We start from the raw sequence: 11,291 nt of genomic DNA on the forward strand, positions 1-11,291 counted from the left end.
CTTCACAAACTAAATGGTCAAAATAGATGTTAAATAATGTGGGAGCCAGAGGACATCCCTGTCGCACCCCAAGGTGTACAGGGAATGGCTCTGACTCCCAGCCATGTAGTTTTACCCGGGCCTGCTCACCATCATGAAGGTCCTTAATGATCGTGAGCAGAGGGTCAGGGACTCCCAAAGCACGAAGAACAACCCAGAACCCAGGCCTACTGATGGTATCATAGGCCTTGACTAGGTCAATAAATCAGAGATGTAGGTCTTGTTGGAATTCCCTACGACACGCTCCCTCAGCATTTCGCTTGGGAGATCATCTCTGCCCGCTGCCTTTCCTGGTCTCAGACTCTGGATCGCCTTCAGTACTTCCTCAACAGATGGCACCTCAGCCAGCCACTCACAAGGGGTGACTTCTTCTTCCAAAATTTGAGGCACCGCAGCCTCAGCAGGGTCATTCCCACTTTGTGCCACAATGTTTTCCTGGCTGAGGGATTTCCCCTCCCCCAGGACCTCACAGAAATGCTCAGCAAATCTGCAAACCTGTTGCTGGGGGTCGGAGATTGGATCACCGTTTTTCCCCCTAATGATGTTAATAGGCGTGGAGCTGCAGGTTACTTTTTTATGGAGTTAAATAGAGATTTGTGATCACGGGCCACTGAGGCAGACTCCATCTCCTCAGCAACCCGCGACCACCACCCATCCTTGCAGCGCCTCACGGCTCTCTGAACCTCCGAGCGAAGGCTGCGGTAAGCCTCCTCATTCTCTGACGTAGGATGCTGCAGATGATGAGAGTGGACCTGTCGCTTTTTCTCAACCATCCTAAACACCTCCTCTTTCAGCCAGAGTCTCTGGGGAGGTCTGGACCGCATACCCAAAGCAGCCATTGCAGCTGCATGAGTCACAGTCCTAAACCTCGCCCATTTACCCTCGACATCAGGAGGAGTCGGGGACGATGCCAACCCCAGCCGCAAGCGATGATGAAATTCTCGCTTGCAACTTTCATCAGCTAGCTGAGACCAGGCCACCTTAGGTTGGAATAGGGTAATGCGTGTACACCCACCACTGGAGTGAAGAATGGCAGGCGCATCTTACAGATGACTAATCGATGATCAGTGGGCAGATCATCTCCACGGTAGGTCCTGGAGTCAAGGACATGGGCTCGCATCCGCTGTTCCGTCACTATGTAGTCCAGCAGATGTTCTTGCTTGGACCCGGCATGCATCCATGATGTTGTGTGGATGCGCCGATGACGGAACAGCGTGTTGGTAATTACAAGCCCATGGGCTGCACAAAAATCTAGCAGCCTCCTACCGTTGTTATTGAACTGATCTGGCCCATGCCCTCCAATCACTCCAGACCAGGTGCCAGCATCATGACCAACTCGGGCATTGAAGTCAGCCACCAAGATGACTCTATCCCGAGGGGCCACATTAGCTAGCACCTGTGACAGGAGGTCATAGAAGGCATCTGACTCATCGGCCTTGTCTGCATCCCTCCACGGATGTTCGTCTTCGGTGGGGGAATAAGTAACCACGACCACCACTCCTCGCCTCCGGTTGATGGGAAGGCGAGCCCAAAGTAGCCTGGGGGTTACTGCTTCCCACACCTCACTGCCATACTAACACGGCCCCTTCATTCTTTTGTTCAGAAGAAGAGCCACTCCCTGTTGTTTGGCAGTCTCCTGCCCCGAGTAGAGGACTGTCCACCCCTCATGGTGGCAGGAGCCAGAGCCAGTCCACCGGACCTCCTGAATGCCACAGAGATCCAGGCGGTACCGGTCCAGCTCCCGACAGGGGAGTGGCAGCCTCTCCTCCGCAGTGAGCGTTCGAACATTCCACGTGGCTACACACAGAGATAGGTGGTACACACACAGAGACACGTGATACACACACAGAGACACGTGGTACACACACAGAGACACGCGGTACACACACAGAGACACGTGGTACACACACACAGAGACACGTGGTACACACACACAGATACACGTGGTACATACACAGAGACACGTGGTACACACACAGCCACGTGGTACACACACACAGAGACACGTGGTACACACACACACACTGAGACACGTGGTACACACACAGAGACACGTGGTACACACACACACAGACACGTGGTAAACACACGGAGACACGTGGTACACACACACACAGACACGTGGTACACACACAGAGACACGTGGTACACACACACACACAGACACGTAGTACACACACAGTGACACGTGATACACACACAGAGACACGTGGTACACACACAGAGACACGTGGTACACACACACACAGAGACACGTGGTACACACACAGAGACACGTGGTACACACACACACTGAGGCACGTGGTACATACACAGAGACACGTGGTACACACACACACACAGAGACACGTGGTACACACACAGAGAGACACGTGGTACACACACAAAGAGACACGTGGTACACACACAGACACGTGGTACACACACAGAGACACGTGGTACACACACAGACACGTGGTACACACACACAGAGACACGTGGTACACACACACAGAGACAAGTGATACACACACACACAGAGACACGTGGTACACACACAGAGACACGTGATACACACACACAGAGACACGTGGTACACACACACAGAGACACGTGGTACACATACACAGAGACACGTGGTACACACACACACAGAGACACGTGGTACACACACAGAGACACGTGATACACACAGAGACACGTGGTACACACACAGAGACACGTGGTACACACACACAGAGACACGTGGTACACACACAGAGACACGTGTTACACACACACACAGAGACACGTGGTACACACACACAGAGACACGTGGTACACACACACACAGAGACACGTGGTACACACACACAGAGACACGTAGTACACACACACAGAGACACGTGGTACACACACAGAGACACGTGGTACACACACACACACAGAGACACGTGGTACACACACACAGAGACACGTGGTACACACACACACAGAGACACGTGGTACACACAGAGACACGTGGTACACACACACACAGAGACACGTGGTACACACACAGACACGTGGTACACACACAGAGACACGTGGTACACACACACAGAGACACGTGGTACACACACACAGAGACACGTGGTACACACACAGAGACACGTGGTACACACACACACAGAGACACGTGGTACACACAGAGAGACACGTGGTACACATACACAGAGACACGTGGTACACACACACAGAGACACGTAGTACACACACACAGAGACACGTGGTACACACACACACAGAGACACGTGGTACACACACAGTGACACGTGGTACACACACAGAGACACGTGGTACACACACAGAGACACGTGGTACACACACACAGACACGTGGTACACACACACAGAGACACGTGGTACACACACAGAGACATGTGGTACACACACACAGAGGCACGTGGTACACACACATAGACACGTGGTACACACACAGAGACACGTGGTACACACAGTGACACGTGGTACACACACAAACGTGGTACACACACACACAGACACGTGGTACACACACAGAGACACGTGGTACACACACATAGACACGTGGTACACACAGTGACACGTGGTACACACACAGACGTGGTACACACACAGAGACACGTGGTACACACACATAGACACGTGGTACACACACAGAGACACGTGGTACACACAGTGACACGTGGTATACACACAGACACGTGATACACACACACACACAGACACGTGGTACACACACAGAGACACGTGGTACACACACAGAGAGACACGTGGTACACACACACACAGACACGTGGTACACACACACAGAGACACGTGGTACACACACACACACAGACACGTGGTACACACACAGAGACACGTGGTACACACACACACAGACACGTGGTACACACAGTGACACGTTGTACACACAGAGACACGTGGTAAACACACACAGAGACACGTGGTACACACACACAGAGACACGTGGTACACACACACACAGAGACACGTGGTACACACACAGACACGTGGTACACACACACACAGACATGTGGTACACACACACACACAGACACGTGGTACACACACACAGAGACACGTGGTACACACACAGAGACACGTAGTACACACACAGACACGTGGTACACACACACACACACAGACACGTGGTACACACACACAGAGACACGTGGTACACACAGAGACACGTGGTACACACACACAGAGACACGTGGTACACACAGAGACACGTGGTACACACACACAGAGACACGTGGTACACACACACAGAGACACGTGGTACACACACACACAGACATGTGGTACACACAGAGACACGTGGTACACACACACAGAGACACGTGGTACACACACAGAGTCACGTGGTACACACACACAGAGACACGTGGTACACACACACAGAGACACGTGGTACACACACACACACAGACATGTGGTACACACAGAGACACGTGGTACACACACACAGAGACACGTGGTACACACACAGAGTTACGTGGTACACACACAGAGAGACACGTGGTACACACAGAGACACGTGGTACACACACACAGAGACACGTGGTACACACACAGAGTCACGTGGTACACACACACAGAGACACGTGGTACACACACACAGAGACACGTGGTACACACACAGAGACACGTGGTACACACACAGAGACAGGTGGTACACACACACAGAGACACGTGGTACACACACAGAGACACGTGGTACACACACAGACACGTGGTACAAACACAGAGACACGTGTTACACACACACACAGAGACACGTGGTACACACACACAGAGACACGTGGTACACACACAGAGACACGTGGTACACACACAGAGACACGTGGTACACACAGAGACACGTGGTACACACACAGACGTGGTACACACACAGAGACACGTGGTACACACAGAGACACGTGGTACACACACAGACACGTGGTACACACACAGAGACACGTGGTACACACACACACAGAGACACGTGGTACACACACACACAGAGACACGTGGTACACACACACAGAGACACGTGGTACACACACACACACAGACACGTGGTACACACACACACAGAGACACGTGGTACACACACACAGAGACACGTGGTACACACACACAGAGACACGTGGTACACACACACAGACACGTGGTACACACACAGAGACACGTGGTACACACACACACAGAGACACGTGGTACACACAGAGACACGTGGTACACACACAGACACGTGGTACACACACACACAGAGACACGTGGTACACACACACACACAGACACGTGGTACACACACACACAGAGACACGTGGTACACACCCCTCGTGCTGCGCGCATTAGGCTCCGCCCCCAGCCTCAGCAGCTGGGCTATGACGTCGTCGCGCCCCAAGATGGCCGCGAGGTCGAGGGGCGACTTGCCGTGGCCGTCGCGGACGCACGCGGCCCCGGCGGCCCCGGTGGGCCCGGTGGGCACGGCGGGCACGGCGGGCACAGCCCCGGTGGGCACGGTGGCCCCGGTGGGCACGGTGGGCCCGGCAACGGCGTCCGCCAGGCGGCGCAGGGCGGCAGTGTGGCCCTCCAGCACCATCCTGTGCAGGGACTCGTCCATGGGCTAGGGGGGGGGGAGGGGGCACTAGTCACCCATAGTCACTCGGTATAGTCACCCGTAGTCACTCGGTATAGTCACTCGGTATAGTCACCCATAGTCACTCGGTATAGTCACTCATATTCACCCATAGTCACCCACACAGTCACCCATAGTCACTCGGTATAGTCACCTACGCAGTCACCCACACAGCCACCCACACATTCACCCACACAGTCACCCACACAGTCACCCGCCTAGTCACCTACACAGTCACCCGCCTAGTCACCCGCCTAGTCACCCACACAGTCACCCGCCTAGTCACCCACACAGTCACCCACACAGTCACCCACACAGTCACCCACACAGTCACCCGCCTAGTCACCCACACAGTCACCCACACAGTCACCCACCCAGTCGCTCACACAGTCACCCACACAGTCACCCACACAGTCACCCACACAGTCACCCGCCTAGTCACCCACACAGTCACCCACACAGTCACCCACACAGTCACCCACCCAGTCGCTCACACAGTCACCCACACAGTCACGCACACAGTCACCCACACAGTCACCCGCCTAGTCACCCACACAGTCACCCACACAGTCACCCACCCAGTCACTCACACAGTCACCCACACAGTCACCCACACAGTCACCCACACAGTCACCCGCCTAGTCACCCACACAGTCACCCACACAGTCACCCACACAGTCACCCACCTAGTCACCCACACAGTCACCCACACAGTCACCCGCCTAGTCACCCACACAGTCACCTACCTAGTCACCCGCCTAGTCACCCACACAGTCACCCACCTAGTCACCCACACAGTCACCCACACAGTCACCCGCCTAGTCACCCACACAGTCACCCACCTAGTCACCCGCCTAGTCACCCACACAGTCACCCACCTAGTCACCCACACAGTCACCCACACAGTCACCCACACAGTCACCCGCCTAGTCACCCACACAGTCAGCCACCTAGTCACCCACACAGTCACCCACACAGTCACCCGCCTAGTCACCCGCCTAGTCACCCACACAGTCACCCACACAGTCACCCACCCAGTCACCCGCCTAGTCACCCGCCTAGTCACCCACACAGTCACCCACCCAGTCACCCACACAGTCACCCACCTAGTCACCCACACAGTCACCCACACAGTCACCAGCCTAGTCACCCACACAGTCACCCACCTAGTCACCCGCCTAGTCACCCACACAGTCACCCACCTAGTCACCCACACAGTCACCCACACAGTCACCCACACAGTCACCCGCCTAGTCACCCACACAGTCACCCACACAGTCACCCGCCTAGTCACCCGCCTAGTCACCCACACAGTCACCCACACAGTCACCCGCCTAGTCACCCGCCTAGTCACCCGCCTAGTCACCTACACAGTCACCCGCCTAGTCACCCACACAGTCACCAGCCTAGTCACCCACGCATTCACCCACACAGTCACCCACACAGTCACCCACACAGTCACCCGCCTAGTCACCCAAACAGTCACCCACCTAGTCACCCACACAGTCACCCACAAAGTCACCCGCCTAGTCACCCACACAGTCACCCACCTAGTCACTCGCCTAGTCACCCACACAGTCACCCACACAGTCACCCACACAGTCACCCGCCTAGTCACCCACACAGTCACCCGCCTAGTCACCCACACAGTCACCCACACAGTCACCCACACAGTCACCCGCCTAGTCACCCACACAGTCACCCGCCTAGTCACCCACACAGTCACCCACACAGTCACCAGCCTAGTCACCCACACAGTCACCCGCCTAGTCACCTACACAGTCACCCACACAGTCACCCACCTAGTCACCCACACAGTCACCCGCCTAGTCACCCACCTATTCACCCGCCTAGTCACCCACCTAGCCACCCACACAGTCACCCACACAGTCACCCACACAGTCACCCGCCTAGTCACCCGCCTAGCCACCCACCCAGTCACCCACACAGTCACCCACCCAGTCACCCACACAGTCACCCGCCTAGTCACCCACACAGTCACCCACACAGTCACCCGTCTAGTCACCCGCACAGTCACCCACAGTCACCCGCCTAGCCACCCACACAGTCACCCACACAGTCACCCACAAAGTCACCCGCCTAGTTACCCTCCTAGTCACCCGCCTATCCACCGACCCAGTCACCCGCCTAGTCACCCGCCTAGTCACCCACACAGTCACCCACACAGTCACCCACACAGTCACCAGCCTAGTCACCCACACAGTCACCCACCTAGTCACCCGCCTAGTCACCCACACAGTCACCCACCTAGTCACCCACACAGTCACCCACACAGTCACCCACACAGTCACCCGCCTAGTCACCCACACAGTCACCCACACAGTCACCCGCCTAGTCACCCGCCTAGTCACCCACACAGTCACCCACACAGTCACCCGCCTAGTCACCCGCCTAGTCACCCGCCTAGTCACCTACACAGTCACCCGCCTAGTCACCCGCCTAGTCACCCACACAGTCACCAGCCTAGTCACCCACGCATTCACCCACACAGTCACCCACACAATCACCCACACAGTCACCCGCCTAGTCACCCAAACAGTCACCCACCTAGTCACCCACACAGTCACCCACAAAGTCACCCGCCTAGTCACCCACACAGTCACCCACCTAGTCACTCGCCTAGTCACCCACACAGTCACCCACCTAGTCACCCACACAGTCACCCACACAGTCACCCACACAGTCACCCGCCTAGTCACCCACACAGTCACCCGCCTAGTCACCCACACAGTCACCCACACAGTCACCCACACAGTCACCCGCCTAGTCACCCACACAGTCACCCGCCTAGTCACCCACACAGTCACCCACACAGTCACCAGCCTAGTCACCCACACAGTCACCCGCCTAGTCACCCACACAGTCACCCACACAGTCACCGACCCAGTCACCCGCCTAGTCACCCGCCTAGTCACCCACACAGTCACCCACACAGTCACCCACACAGTCACCAGCCTAGTCACCCACACAGTCACCCGTCTAGTCACCCACACAGTCACCCACACAGTCACCCACAGTCACCCACACAGTCACCCACACAGTCACCCGCCTAGTCACCCACACAGTCACCCACACAGTCACCCGCCTAGTCACCCGCCTAGTCACCCGCCTAGCCACCCACCCAGTCACCCACACAGTCACCCACCCAGTCACCCACACAGTCACCCGCCTAGTCACCCACACAGTCACCCACACAGTCACCCACACAGTCACCCGTCTAGTCACCCACACAGTCACCCACAGTCACCCGCCTAGTCACCCACACAGTCACCCACACAGTCACCCACAAAGTCACCCGCCTAGTTACCCTCCTAGTCACCCGCCTAGCCACCCACCCAGTCACCCGCCTAGTCACCCGCCTAGTCACCCACACAGTCACCCACACAGTCACCCACACAGTCACCAGCCTAGTCACCCACACAGTCACCCGTCTAGTCACCCACACAGTCACCCACACAGTCACCCACACAGTCACCCGCCTAGTCACCCGCCTAGCCACCCACCCAGTCACCCACACAGTCACCCACCCAGTCACCCACACAGTCACCCGCCTAGTCACCCACACAGTCACCCACACAGTCACCCACACAGTCACCCGTCTAGTCACCCACACAGTCACCCACAGTCACCCGCCTAGCCACCCACACAGTCACCCACACAGTCACCCACAAAGTCACCCGCCTAGTTACCCTCCTAGTCACCCGCCTAGCCACCCACCCAGTCACCCGCCTAGTCACCCGCCTAGTCACCCACACAGTCACCCACACAGTCACCCACACAGTCACCAGCCTAGTCACCCACACAGTCACCCGTCTAGTCACCCACACAGTCACCCACAGTCACCCACAGTCACCCACACAGTCACCCACACAGTCACCCGCCTAGTCACCCACACAGTCACCCACACAGTCACCCGCCTAGTCACCCGCCTAGTCACCCGCCTAGTCACCCACACAGTCACCCACACAGTAACTCACCTAGTCACCCAGACAGTCACCCACACAGTCACCCACACAGTCACTCACCCAGTCACCCGCCTAGTCACCCGCCTAGTCACCCACACAGTCACCCGCCTAGTCACCCGCCTAGTCACCCACACAGTCACCCACACAGTCACCCGCCTAGTCACCCGCCTAGTCACCCGCCTAGTCACCCACACAGTCACCCACACAGTCACCCACACAGTTACTCACCCAGTCACCCGCCTAGTCACCCGCCTAGTCACCCGCCTAGTCACCCACACAGTCACCCACACAGTCACTCACCCAGTCACCCGCCTAGTCACCCACACAGTCACCCACACAGTCACCCGCCTAGTCACCCACACAGTCACCCACACAGTCACCCACACAGTCACCCACACAGTCACTCACCTAGTCACCCACACAGTCACCCACACAGTCACTCACCCAGTCACCACTGAGTGGCGGTGCCAGGCTGGGTGCACTTCGAGTGCAACGCCACCGGCGCGGTCTCCATGGCGACCACCACCACAACAGCCCCTCCCCCCCACCCCCCGTGCGGTCTCCATGGCGACCACCCCCCCACCCGCCCCCGCCCCCACGGTCTCCTTGGCAACCACCGTCCCCCCGCTCCGCCCCCACGGTCTCCATGGCGACCACGGCCACCGGAAGCGCCGCGAGAGAGGCGGAAACGGAGTTAAATCTGTGAATAATTTAATAATTTATCGTAAACATTACAGATTAAATAGAGATAATCTTCTGGGGAGGAGGAGGAGGTGGGTGGTGAATGATTATTAAATCGTCAATTTGGCGCGTAAAGGATTTTGGTTTGTTTCGTGAACGGGAAAAAATAAACGTTAATGGTGGCGGACATGTTCGATGGGGGTTATGTCATCGGTGGCGGACATCTTACGTGGGGAACACGTCACTGCTGGCGGACATCTTACGTGGGCGGTCACGTCACCGCTGGCGGACATCTTACGTGGGGATGGCGACATTTGTGGCGGACATCTTGCGTGGCACATACATCACGAGCGGCGTACATCTTACATGGGGATTACGTCATTTGTGGCGGACATGTTAGGTGAGGTTTGCGTCACTGCTGGCGGACATCTTACATGGGGGTGGGAGGGGTGTGAATGTGCGATCTGAGTCGGCCATGTTAGGTAGGGAGGCGTGGGGTAGAGGGGTTTGCTTTAAATCCGATATCTTGCGGCGGTCCAACCAGCCATGGGGTCGCTGTTTTGTCGATTCCACGGGGGGGCGGGCCCACTACCCTGAGTAAGATGGCCGCCTCGGGGCCTAACGAAGGCTGGACACCTCCATTGCTAAGCCTCGTAATAATAACAATAACAAGAATAATAACAATAACAATCATAACTGTCGATTTAAAGTATTTCGTGACTGCAGGGATTCATATTCTTGGTTCTTTCGGTAAAGTCACCACCACGAAGAAGGGAAACAATAAAATAATAAAAAATATATATATTAAACAATAAATATTCTCACGACGTTTCGACTGCAACACAACACACCCATCATCAGGAAAATGTAAAAAAATTGGCGATTTTTTTTCCCAACTTAATGTCCGTGGTGCTATAACCTTTAACAAACAAAAAAAACCGCCACTTTTTTTTCAAAGTTGTCTTGCTGTAGTTT

The 11,291-nt window shown here is 55.9% G+C and overlaps 1 protein-coding gene across 1 annotated transcript in view; it reads right to left on the reverse strand.

Annotated features, from left to right (window-relative positions):
- Positions 1-10,175, reverse strand: part of LOC116958130 (uncharacterized) — a 29,125-nt gene extending 18,950 nt beyond the window's left edge. The window contains exons 1-2 of the mRNA XM_032980622.2: positions 10,080-10,175; positions 5,346-5,637 (exon numbers count right to left, since the gene is read on the reverse strand). Coding sequence (XP_032836513.2) covers positions 5,346-5,634 — 289 coding nt within the window. The 5' untranslated portion in view covers positions 5,635-5,637; positions 10,080-10,175. The remainder of the gene's footprint in view (positions 1-5,345; positions 5,638-10,079) is intronic.
- Positions 10,176-11,291: the final 1,116 nt, after the last annotated feature.

The sequence above is a fragment of the Petromyzon marinus genome, unplaced genomic scaffold (genome assembly GCF_048934315.1).
Source record: "Petromyzon marinus isolate PM22_M1 ecotype Great Lakes invasive population unplaced genomic scaffold, UKy_Petmar_22M1.pri1.0 PM_Scaffold_215, whole genome shotgun sequence".
Lineage (NCBI taxonomy): Eukaryota > Metazoa > Chordata > Hyperoartia > Petromyzontiformes > Petromyzontidae > Petromyzon > Petromyzon marinus.